Source organism: Mustela nigripes, chromosome 3, assembly GCF_022355385.1.
Source record: "Mustela nigripes isolate SB6536 chromosome 3, MUSNIG.SB6536, whole genome shotgun sequence".
NCBI classification, from domain to species: Eukaryota; Metazoa; Chordata; class Mammalia; order Carnivora; family Mustelidae; genus Mustela; species Mustela nigripes.
This window is the reverse complement of record NC_081559.1, coordinates 58,089,671-58,102,680: the sequence shown is the minus strand read 5'-3', so window position 1 is coordinate 58,102,680 and position 13,010 is coordinate 58,089,671. Positions and strand designations below refer to the sequence as shown.

Below are 13,010 nucleotides of genomic sequence, written 5' to 3'. Positions count from 1 at the left end.
CCCAAGTCGCTAATTTCCTGAGAAAATGAAGAGATATATACTACTATACCTCTCATAATATTCTTTTCATAAACTTCAAATTGTCTGAGTACTCTTGAAACATTACATCACCAAATTTTCGTAACAGGGGTGTTTAAATATAAATATTACGTTCAGTTAAAATGTTCTACATTGACTTACTGATTAACACTAAAGAGAAGAAAGACAAGACACTTTGCATCACAATTTAAAATGTGCAAGGAAATTAATTAGGATAAATATTTATTTCCACATAACATTTCTTAGTTGTGAAAAACACAATATCCTAGTCACATTTACACATTACTTGAACTTTGCAATAAATTACATTCAAGATATTCAGTAATTTTGACCAGGAATCTGAAATTAGGAGGAAATATATAACACTACATTTTTTTCTTATATTTTATATGATTTCAAAATATTAGGATTAACATAGAGATAGCATTAAAATTCACACAAGAACAAAATGACTATAAAAATACTCAGAAATACAGAATTTCATTGGGTATGATTGCTTATTCAAATAAGTGATCATGTGAAGGTTTTAATTCACTATGATCATTTGTAACAGAACAGTTATTAATATATTAAAACACTAGGAGGCTGCTTTGGGGACTGACTGGCTGTACAGCTAGTCTAAATCATACAACAATGGAGTTGTCTACAATATGGTATCTGTATTATAAAACACACAAAGGCAACACACTTGGAATGGAAAGCTTCTGTATTTTTCCTTGGCATTTATAAACACAAACTATATTAGCTGCAAATTATTATATAGTTTTTAGGTTTACATTCCATGAAAGAAATGGCTCCTTAAAAGATTGTCAGGGGAGTTTTCAGAAATATCAAAATATGAGTCTAATGGAGGCTTTGTTGGGGTTTTTTATTTCCCTCATAAGCTTGATCACAAGAGAATTTTTTTTTCACTTTTCATGTGCACTTACACACAAAATAGGTACTTAATAGTTTAGAGAAGCCATGGGGCTCTGAATCATTGTAAAATTGGACACTGCAGATCATAAGATCGATGATCACCGGTCATACTTAGGAAATGAGAGCACTACAAGATTCCATCTTTATTAACTTCACATTATCTAAAATGAAATGAAATACCATATTTTTAGTAATGCCCAAAAATTCTTAACTTTCCTTCCTCTTGTGCAAGCTTAGTAAAAATGGATGTTTTCATATGGACTGAAATATCTACAGAATCTTCTCGAACAGAATCTGAAATATTCATTGAAAAGACTATTTTTCTACAACATGCATTCAATTAAAAAGTGGAAAAGAGCTTTGCAGAAGAGAAAAATATAGTTGGAGACCTGTCAGCCTAACGTTAGAACATGATTCAGAAGCAGCATTAAGCAGTACTGGACCTTGAGCAGCAGAAAAACTACACAGAAGTGAAATTTCATGTACAAAGACTCCCCATGTGGCCTTCCACAGCTGTGTATAGATTAAGTTTATTTGGGAAACATTTGTTTTAAATGGGAGAGAAATTTAACGGGATATTTCTGATAAAGGTTTATAATGAAAATCTCACAAAACTTACAAAGGTTTCCTGAAGCATTTCCTACGAGCCTAGTGTTTGATGGTATAAATCACAACTTGAATTGTTAAGCAGACACTACCTGACTCTGCGTTAGTTTCTGATTCTTTTCAACAAATTGTGAACAGGTTTCTATATATTTTTTTCAAATGACTTTAAGTTTTAGTTACATATAAACTCTTAAGTATTAAATGTATCATAGTAAATCAAGGATATGCATAAATACAATTATTAAAAAATATTTCCAAACTAACTTTTTGATTTGGGTCTTTTGAAATAAGTCACTAATGCTAAGCTATAAAAAATAAAAAGGAGTAAGTCTACCTTTCAAAATTCTTCTGAATGAAATTATCAGGTAGCTTCAGGTCACTAAAGTAGGAAAATACAAACTAGGTAAATATGACATCTCTTTAAGAAAGCTATTGCTCTCATAAAACTAACCATGAGAATCCAGTGTTGACAAATGTCTAACATACAGCAAGGAACACAGAGATTCTTGCATTAACTAGTGTATATGCTCACGAGGGTGTCTCACTGTTCAGAAGTTTAAACACAGAAATGAAACAAGTATTGCACTACTTACAGTATGAAGGCGGATTTGGGATGAGAGACAGAATTTACAATACATGATCAAAGCAGTTTTATTAATAATTGTGGCACTCTTCTCATATATATGTAAAAAATAAATTGAAGATCAAGTCATAGACAAGTCTCCCTGTCAACACCTTTCCCTGAGTCAGCTTTCTTCTCTTTTCGGCTTTCAAGGCTACAGTGGGGGAGAAAAGGAGACATTTATTACTGCAATCCTGCGCGGCTACTGTGAGATCTGCTTGCTCACACACAAAACCCATCAACCCCAAAGCACCACACGGGCCCTTAGCATTGCACTTTCATGCTGCGAAGCGTGGATAGATAGCAACAATTAAAAACCTCTGCACTCCGTGAGGTAGAAACCAAGAACTGCAGGAAGGGGGAAATTCAAAATAAAGCAAAACAAAAAAACCAGGAACTAAGAAACAAAAACCAGACATTTTAAAACAGTTCCAGAAGCATGCAGAATCGATGCCATCGTCCTCATTTGGCCAGAAGAATTAGTGATGGTGGCTGAAAATGCCAGTGCGGAAATGAGAAAGCACTGACCATGGGAACACCAATGAGATGCTGTGGGACGAAGCTCAGGGCTCGCTGCGAGGGGTTCATTCTTTGTGCCCACGCTGGGTCCTGATCTCTGGTGAACTCTGTGTTGTGGTCAGCAGGACAGACATATCTCCGCTGCTTGAGAGGACGTGCCCGTCCCCACACCCCACCCTCCAAACACCTGCGCAGACTAACCCTCATCCTGGCCTCCCTCATCACCTCACTCCCTCCAGAATCAACTCGTTCCCAAGTGACTTCCGTTTTGTCTGTTCTCCAATTAACCTTAGGGGATGGGTAAGCTGGTGATAAGACCCTACCATCTTTGTCTATGCTTTTTTTCAATAGCTGTCCAATGAACACTCTTCTTACTCTCGTGTTAACACTTTTCGTGGAGAAGTCTAATAACATGCTCACAAGCGAGAAGCTCCCAGCAAGAAATACACGCTTCCCGAGGGGCAGACCCGCTCACTCCCCAATGACTCCCAGCACCCGGCAGAGCCCGCCATGCCTGCGGCCTCCTGTGTCCCTCCCTGCCACCTAGAGCCCTGAGCCAGAAGAGCCCACCCGTTTTTACCGCTAACTTTGTCCCTAAATATAAATTTATGAAATAGTTGGTGGTGGGGAAACCCTCGGTTTTCTAACTCTTCTCAAAGTAATCAAGTGACAGTTAAAACCTTTTTTTTTTTTTCCACGCGGCCTCCTGCACAGCTTTCTTAGTGGTCAATAACTTAGACACATTCTACGAGTGTGTTTTTAAAATTGTTTTTCCTCCAATTCAAGCTAGAAACAGCCCTTCTCAGTTGTCACCGCCACCCGGCACCATCAGGTAAGACGTGCCCGAGCTTCTGCCATCTGTGGCACGCCGCCAGCGCTGAGAGCTGGTGTGAGCGAGTGTCTATGGCACCCGCGTGTACGCCTGCCACACTTCTCAGCACACACTACTTACAGGTCAGAGCAAAGCAACTTTTCTCCCTTTTCTTTTCTCCTTCCACGAGAAGAGATGACAGTGTGCACATGATGTGTTGAGAGCCTTAACTCTGTATTTTTAACTCCCCTATCTGCATGACTCACTTTCTTCTACTTTAAGTGCCTTTCATATGACAAGTGTCTGCTACCCTACTTTCCAAATTAACTTTCCCTTGGGCTTTACCTGGCTCCCACACAAAGCTAGCGAGAAAGGGCAGCATGGGGGCAGCTGAGGAAGCCCGAAATGGAAACTGGTAGGTTCCGTTCAGGTCCCAGAAGCCAAGGAAGAGCTGTGGGACCTTGGACTGGTTATTTAATCTCTCTGGGACTTGGTTTCCTCATCTGTAAATTAGTTTGGGACTATGTGGTCCCTAAATTCTCTTACATCTCAAATGCCAGAATTCTGAGGCTGGTGTTCTCAATTATAATGAAAATAGAATAAAAGATCATCTCTGTAGGAGACTGTAGAGATGGAGACATACAGGACTCTCCACACAGACACGGCTCCTGTGAGCACGATGTTCTGCTCCAACACTTTTTTAGAAACCAGCACATTCCCAATGGCACTCACTATTAGTCACCGAGCAGTGAGAAAAGATTCAGAATGTTGACTTAATTCACAGATTTGCTTTGTCCCGATGTCCTGCTTTGGTCATGCTGGTTATTTGGTTATAAAACAATAATCAATGAAATGATCAGCGTGGGGGTTTTCCCCCCTCTTTAAAACCAGTGGTTTGGGTATCAGATTAGATTTCAACAAACTACCAAGCAGAAATTTTATAGCCAGGTCAAGATTTCCATGAAAAATATGATTGACTTGAATCTACCTTCTTACTGTATGCCTATTCCTCTCTTTATTTCTAGTGATGTTCATTTTTCAGGATTCCAATCCATTCTAAATTTTCATTGTAACAAACATACTACTTCTTTTTATCAACTTTGTGTCATATCTATGATAGCTATGACAATAGACATATATAACATATCTATTACATACTAGCTCCTCTGCAAAACCTAGGGATAAAAGGTAGATGAGACAGTGCCCTGCCCTTCAAGGAGTTACAATTTAAAATATAAGGAAATAATATTTCAGGAGACAGCAGAACATGACCTGTTACCTTCATGTTGCCAAGCATCCATGAAACTGTTATGTTTCAATCACACCAAAATAGATGAACAACATTTACCAAGCAGTCACGAGAGGGCATCAGCCTAGGAAATCAGAGCAAAGAAGGAGAATCTGGGATATAAGAAGTGGGTAGCTAGAGGAGAGCAGAAAAGGTGGCCGCAGAGCCTAGCCTCAGCCTCCGCCAGGGCAAAAATCAAGGGCTGTTTTTCCCAATGTTGCCGGCTACCTTCCCAAGAAATGTCAATCTTGTGTGTCAGTTTTATAAAACATAGCAATTCTATTCTCATGCAATGTGGTTTTTAATGAGACCTATTTCTGCCAATCCAATTCAATAAGCCACAGAGGAGCTTGTCACATGTATGCATTACACTGTTGAACAAGGATCAAATTAGACATCCTACAGATGTGGTCAAATTTGCAATTAGTTCTTAGATCCTTCTTTCGGTCAGAGTGGATAAGACATTTTTAGCAGTGAGAAGTGAATGAAATGATGGAGAAAATACAACTGCTGTTCCAAACTCCACTAAGGAAAAATACCTAGGCTTCTCTGATGCTCTGACAGGCATGCAGGACCAATAGCAAGGGACAGGATGGATTACGGGGTGGGGGTCAGGAGCCAAAAACTGTCAGGTTTCTGAGCTTAGGTCTCAAGAGATACAGACCCTGGTAACCTGGTCTTTAGGTTTTTGTTTTGTTTTTATTTTGTTTGCCAACAGATACTCTAGCAGGCAGAAAATTTTTAGAGTTCCTGGTCATCACATTTCAATGCATTCAACAAACACACTATGAGAAAGCAATGGCTTTGGGAGGGTATTGTCATTAGTGTGGGTGGTTTTAGGATTTGTGGAAGCCACACTTTTTCTGCCAGCTTCCACTGTCACGAAGATAAAAGACATTAGCCATGAACCAATAGATATTTTCACATGGAAAGCTACAGATTTCATCACATCTAAGGTAAACATCCATGCACAATAGTTTGAGTCTCATGTTAATGGTAACATATGTTCAAAGAGTAAGAAACGAATGATTATATCAAATTATAAACGATGGTCTTAACAAAACTGGACCTGCTTAAGGCATATTGTGTTTCTTAAAAACAGCTAAGGATTTCTGATGAAAAGCATCACTTGACTTTACTATTTACTTTAAGGAGTACCTAAAATATCATGACATAAAATTTTTTGCTTGAAACAACAGAAAACCAAGAAAGTGTTTGTACTCTGGATCCATTTAGTGCAGGAAGAACAGTATCTGTAAGTTTGGTTTTCTCAAACTGTCCACATATTCCCATGGCTGGCTGACAGTTTATTTGGAGCTCATAAACCTGGATTTCCCATTTTTTAAAGAATCAGAGAAATGCCCTATCTTTAACGTGAAAGAGTCCACAAACACATATTCCAATGGGTTTGAGAAATTACCCTTCTCCTAACTCTGATTTTCTTCCAAGACTTCTACCAAAACAGAGTTACTGTGAGGATGACTCTATCAGACTGTGGAAAGGATCTTTGGGAAAGTAATATAAAGAATGATTTAGAATAAAATATTATTTCTGCTTGAACCAAGCAAAGAAATACACGAAGAATTTAAAGCCCTGTTAAAGATAGAAGACATCGATCAAAAGTCCGAGGGAGCCTACTAACTTTAACTAACCTCTGGTGTGTTAGAGGTAGTTGTCTATGGGGTCGGGGCGGGGGGTGGGAAGAAGAGAAGAAGAGAGAGAGAGAGAGAGATGACTAATTCCCAGCTTTCTGAAGACTCTGCACGTCTACTGTTTGTCTTTTTGGGACAGAGATGACACTGAAACAGCATGCCATTTTGGGGTGACAAAAATCAGCAACAAGAGATTCTGTAAGTCTAATGTAATATCTTTTCTGAGCCCTCATTTCCAAATATTTCTCGTGAAGCCAGATAAGGTTTAAAGGTTTGGAAGCATGGGGTGCAGAGATGGAAGCTCCCAGCTTTGCAATTTCTTAATTCAAAGGATAAATTTTCTTTTTTCCAATATAGAAATTTGATGTCATTACTAATATAGTTCTATGAGATTTGTTGATTTATATAGGATGCATTTGTATAAATCATGTGGGGAAAAAAGTTCACTCAAGTTTCAAACTTTCTTAGAGAGTTGAGTAGTTCTAGGAATACCATAAACACTCAGTCTGATACTAGATCTAAGCCCAAGACTCTCCATGCCTTTTGCCTCCCCAAAACTCACATAGAGAACATAGGCTGACCAGGTTTCCAGGAAACACCATTTAACATAAGGAAATACAACCAAGGAATAGGTATGAGGGAGAGGGTCTTACCTTTGGGGAATCAGCTTCTAGAGTGATTAGGAAGGGGAGCTTATGACAAAAATGTAATATAAAAATTAAGTAGAAAAAGTTAATTTAAGGTCATGAAAATAAAGGAAGTTAATAGTTAAACACTGTCCCAAATCCCTCAATCACTCTTATGCTATTAACATAACACAGAGATTTTTCTTCAGATCAGCAACTAAGAAGCCTGGGTGGTTTGAACCCTTATTTACTAATTCTGGAAAATTCCATGGAAATCATGTGATGACTCTTGATATTTAAGGACACACTCCTCCCCCAGCATGCATTTAAAACTTAGCATCTACAACTATGGGAGTTGCTTGTATACAGAGAAATAAGAATCCATAGAACTTTCTGGAGCTGAAAGTTTCAGAATAAGGAATTTAGGCAAGATTTTCAGGGGGTTGGAATAGGGGCCTGGAAATATACTAAATAAGAAATAACCATTCACATGCACATAGGGTTTCAGAAAGGACAAGGGGGAGTGCAAAATGAGGTCAGACATCTAAGAGGGTCCTGGAAGGTGGGTGATGAAGGAATGTAATGGAATCTTACTGCAAAAGAGTAGACCAACTGAATGTCCAAAAATGCCATGCATTGGGAGTCATTTATAACATTGTTTTCCCCACTGTCATAGTTTTGGAGTGAGCTTTTAATTTGAAAGGGAGATGTTGAAAAACAAACTAACAAATGTACCTATTATAATTTTTGCCTACTTTTAAAAAAGAACTTCCTGAAATATATTAGACCTGAATTCAATGTTAACAATTACTATTCTTTTGCTAATGGATTCATGTCATAAAAGGGTTGGGATCAATACAAATTCACATCACTTTGGAATCCAAACCTTTTAGAAGGAAAGCTTGACTCCTTATCTTTCGAGTTATCAGCTGTCATCAGAAGGTTCCTCCACAAGGCAGTCTTTGACATTTCATCAGAAATATTGATCACAGATGGATCATCTCTAGATAGTTTACCCAAAATGAAATTTAAAAAATTAAATAAGTAACTGCAGTTGTCTAGAAACAGATACTATATATAGGACAGTCTTGTGCCTTAGTACAGTGTTTTTTGATAGTTAAAAAGATAAGGAATATTCTCATAATTACTTTTAAAAATCTATGAAAAATCAAAATCAAATCAACAGTGCCTCTCACTCACTCAGAAAGAGCCTAGTAGATGGACCATAGGCTCTGACCCCGTCCTCACCGTCCAACTCCATCTCCTGCCATCACAACCCTGCTCCTTCCTCTCCAGCCACAATGCAAAGGTCTCCTGACTGTTCTGGAATACTACAGGCTAGCTACTGCCTCAGGGCCTTGTACTTGTTCTTCCTTCTACTCATGACGATCCTTTACATGGTACAACTCTTTCTCTCCTTTGTTTAAATGTCACTTACTCAGAGAGGTCTTTGCTGACGACTCTATTTAAAATTTCTATTTCTATCCCCTCAGAATACACTTACCCTTTTTTGCTTTTTGTTTTCACTGCACTTTTCACCATCTAAAGTACCGTACTCTATTCCTTGTTCATTTGGTCATTTTCTGCCTCCCCTATCTCCATCTATTCCACTTGAACATAAGTCTTATGAGAAAAGGTTTCTTGACCATTCATCTGTGACTGTTTGCCTAAGACTCAAACAGGGCCTGACACTTGGTACCCACTCAACAAGTATTTGTTGAATAAATGAAGGCAGTCTGTGTATTTGGCAGAAGTCTTTCCAAATGACTAGGGGAGCCTACAATATCAGGACATGTACAATGTCGGGTGCTTTTCTTGCATTTTAAAATGACACCAATTATAGGTGACATTCAGAACTCTCTAAAATATTCCCAGGGCTAGAAACACAACCAAATAGCAGCAGAGATAAATCACAGGCCAAGTCGAAAAAAGTTTCTAGTGAGAAAACAGCACTCTTCTTACTACACGTGGAAAAGATAGCCTGCTATGAAGGGGGGAAAAAAATACATGTTCTAGAGAAATCCTAGGCTGACCTCACATGACCCTCACTGGTGGCTGTTCACAGAGGGAAACAAGTAAGACTTTTAAGAGGGACACCAAAGGTCTGGAGCAAACCCTAGCATCTCACAGGCTCCCTCCCTTTCCAGTCTAGAAATACATTCTTTAGTTCCTCAAATCCAGCAGCCCTTAGTGACTCAAAGCATGAGATCAACCAGTTTCCCAAAAATGTTGTATGAACACATGTTTTTCATGATATTATATGACAATGAGTCTTGTAAGCAAAAGAGTTTAGAAAGTTATAGACTCTGAAAAACAATCTGAGGGTTTTGAAGGGGCAAGGGGTGGGAAGTTGGGTGAGCATGGTGGTGGGTATTATGGAAGGCACGTACTGCATGGAACATTGGGTGTGGTACATAGACAATGAATACTGGCACATTGAAAAGAAATTTAAAAAAAATTTTTTTTAGAAAGAAAGTGCTGGATTAAATAAAATTACACTTTAAAAAAATGCAGCACCCCTTAGATTCTTTAATATGGCAGCATGTAGTGTGAGCCTCCACACTGGAATGCAGGATGGAAATACATCTAACCAAAACATCTTTCCAAGAGGGGTACCACATAAGACTAAGTTTCTACAACATACATGTGGGAATATATTGATTCGACAAAACAATCAACAGGATTTTAAAACTTGAGTATGGCTTGAAAAAAGATAAAATGACTTTCCATGATTATGTGATAGATAATTATATTTTAAAAACCTAGGGAATGTGGTTTTACAGCACACCCTGAAGATCTAGAAGATTCTAATTTTTTGGTCAATAGTATGGTAAATTTTCTCCTCAGAGAAAAATTTTCTCTCCTTTTTTACTGGCATGGCCTTAAATTATCCTTAAGCACTTTGAGACTGTATATTAGTCTCATATGCATACAGACAACTTTTGGCCAAATACTTTCATAGGTCTTTATTATAATGCATAGGAGTTTGGATTCTTTTGCATGTTGTTGTGTCTAAAGAAGAATAACATATTTTGGAGAGTTACATAAATATTTACTAAAATGACTGGTAAAACTGAATCTTCTAACTCAAGAAATAGATAATCTCTTTGGCAATGCCATATTTTAGGGGCAACCTTCCAGAGTTCAAACATTTACCTGGGATCAATTTAGTGAATACCTACCTAGCTCATGTATTCTGGCATCAAATCTCAACCCATCTTCAACTGCTACTTTTCAAGGTTAAGAAAGAGAACAATACAATGTTCTTGTATCCATTATAAAATATGAGAAGAAAAGACTACAAACAAGGTTTCCTGCTGCCCCTCCCCCTTCATTTTAAGCTACTGGGTTATACTCACACAGTTATTAGGGTCAGAACTTAGTACTAGGACAGGGTAATCTAACTCCTAGTTTCAGTTCTTTCTACTCTAACACAGCTTCAACAAATCTTTGCAGGAATCCACACAGTAGGAAATTCTTAAGCATATAAGAACACATTCCATGACTTAAAGCTTTTATGTGTATATCTTACCTATAGTGCCCTTCCAACGGGAGCTGCACCGTGCCCTCCTCTTCCATAGCTAGCATACTTTGTTCTTCCTGGAAAGACAAATGTAAAATATATAAAGTGAACCTGATGAGTCTCCATTTTACATTAAAGAAGAAACACAGATTAATGTTTCACTATCTCATTAACCTCAGGACCTTCCACTTTGTTTGCATTTATTAATGCTAGCACAGGTCCTTTCAATAAAGCACCAGCTACCAAGAACATAAGTAATTAATGAGAGTCTCATACCACAAAGTAATTTAAATGCTAACAACAATCTCCTTCATGTCACTCAATGTAAAACGTGGTTAATTTCCAAGCACATTTTTTTTTTAAATAATCCAAATTTTAAAAGGAAAAACATATGGACAGTGTAATTGTTTTCATTGTTATAAGATTTAAATTACAATCCCAGAATGCTCTGTCAGAAGGGAATGAGAGATATATTTAGCACTGTGGTTCTCAAGCTTTATTTTACATCAGAATCACCTAGAGAGCTTTGAAAAAAATACAGATTGTGAGGCCCCACCTCCAGAATCTCTGATTCAGTAGGTCTGGAGTAGGGCCCAAGAATTTATGTTTCTAGTAAGTTTCCAGGTGATGCTGATTATGCTGGTCTAAAGATTACACTTTGAGAACAACTGCTCTAGAGATTTTTTCTGAGATGTCACCTTTCTGTATGGACAAAAACACAGGTGTGCTTTCCACCAGACACATTTTGGGCTTTTGTTTTATGCCTCAGATTTCTTCTTACAACCACAATATCCTACCCATCCCCAAGAGGTAGAAATACTTCATATATTCATTTCTTCATATAGAACACTTTAAAGCCATATCTTTAAGATACAGATAATCTTTTCCTACCATATTGAAATGTCCTGGTTTAGTTTTCAATAATGTTATCAACTTTTTTCCATGCACCAAAAAATTTTAGTTATCTATAGATTATAGCTCTTATATAAAGCATTTATTTTCAAATGGGTCAATTAGCAACACTCAAGTTCAGAGAATGATTTGGGGCCATTTAAAAATGTTAGAATCATTAGTTCTATCTCCAGAAATGGACTTTTATTTATTTAATGTATTCTTTTAGTGTAACTGACACACAAGGTATACACATAGTGATTCAACATCTCTATACGCTTTGCTCTGCCCACAAGTGTAGCTACCCCCTATCACCATACAACACTATGACAATCCCATTGACTATGTTCCCTCTGTGGTGCCTTTTATTCTGTGACTTATTCATTCCATAACCAAGAGCCTGTATCTTCCACTCCCTGTCTTAGATTTTGCCCATCCCCCAACACCATTTCCCTCTGGCAACCATTAGTTTGTTCTTTGTATTTATAGTTCTGATTCTGCTTTTTGTTTGTTTATTCATTTGTCTTGCTTTTTAGATTCCATGTATGAGTAAAATCATCAGAATCAATCAGAATTTATGGCATCTGTCTTAGTCTGACATTTCACTTAGCATACTACCCTCTAGGTGCATCTGTATTGTCACTGATGGCAAGATTCTATTCCTTGTGTAATATCAAAAATGGAACCTGAATTTAGAGATGAAGAGCTAGAGAAAATAGGATGACCCTGGAGGCTCATTTGTCTTTTAGGAGCTTAACCATAGCTTGACTGATTTAAATCAGCTTCCAGAAAGACATGACCTTTGGCTGATGTCATTTCTGACAGGAAAGGCCATTCTTACCACCATCCAGGCATTGGCCTTAACTTGCATGCCGCCTCTGAAGAGTCCTTGCTGTATTTCTTGTTACTTAGAGAAACAGTATTTTCTAGAGCCTGTTGGCTAACCTATGAATATAAAATGTAATGTGGGGGCAGGTCTCATTTTCACTCTTGGAGTGCTCTCTGTCCACATCCAACCTACTGACCAAAGCAGGCTTCCCTCTGCCGGGACTTTAACCATGCTGCCTACAGTTATCTATGGCCAGACTGTGCTGTGTAATAATGGAAAGTTCAGGGAACTGCATGACTCTGCTGCTCTTTTCTTGTAAGTTCCTGCCCTGGTCAAACACAAACACTTTGTTACATTTATATGCTGTGGTAAGAATGGCACCTGTTAGTTAGCACTTTATATTATAGGAACTAATCCTATTCTTTTTATCTGTTGTCCTTCAAAAATATTTTTCCTTTTATGAAATAAAATAAAATAAAAGTGTCAAAAAACATACATGTAGTTATAGATATCAGATGATATACTTTATTAACATGTATTTCATGTATATTAAGACTATTTCTCATATCATTGGCAGTACTATTAAAACTAATTCAAAATGAGTAGACAGTATCACTGGTTTTAAATTACACATTTTAGCATTTGAGCAGAGCTCATCTGCATCCTGGAATAAGGCATGCCTTGCA

At 37.7% G+C, this 13,010-nt stretch overlaps 1 protein-coding gene across 5 annotated transcripts in view; it reads right to left on the bottom strand.

The window, feature by feature from the left end:
- Nucleotides 1-228: 228 nt before the first annotated feature.
- SLC4A10 (solute carrier family 4 member 10) overlaps nucleotides 229-13,010 on the bottom strand; it is a 161,517-nt gene continuing 148,735 nt past the window's right edge. For 3 of the 5 annotated variants that reach the window (XM_059394076.1, XM_059394075.1, XM_059394077.1), the window contains 4 exons: nucleotides 10,614-10,681; nucleotides 7,968-8,084; nucleotides 7,109-7,147; nucleotides 229-2,339 (listed from right to left, as the gene is read on the bottom strand). In XM_059394076.1, coding sequence (XP_059250059.1) covers nucleotides 7,135-7,147; nucleotides 7,968-8,084; nucleotides 10,614-10,681 — 198 coding nt within the window. In that variant the 3' untranslated portion in view covers nucleotides 229-2,339; nucleotides 7,109-7,134. The remainder of the gene's footprint in view (nucleotides 2,340-7,108; nucleotides 7,148-7,967; nucleotides 8,085-10,613; nucleotides 10,682-13,010) is intronic. The other 2 variants (XM_059394073.1, XM_059394074.1) reach the window with 2 other exon arrangements.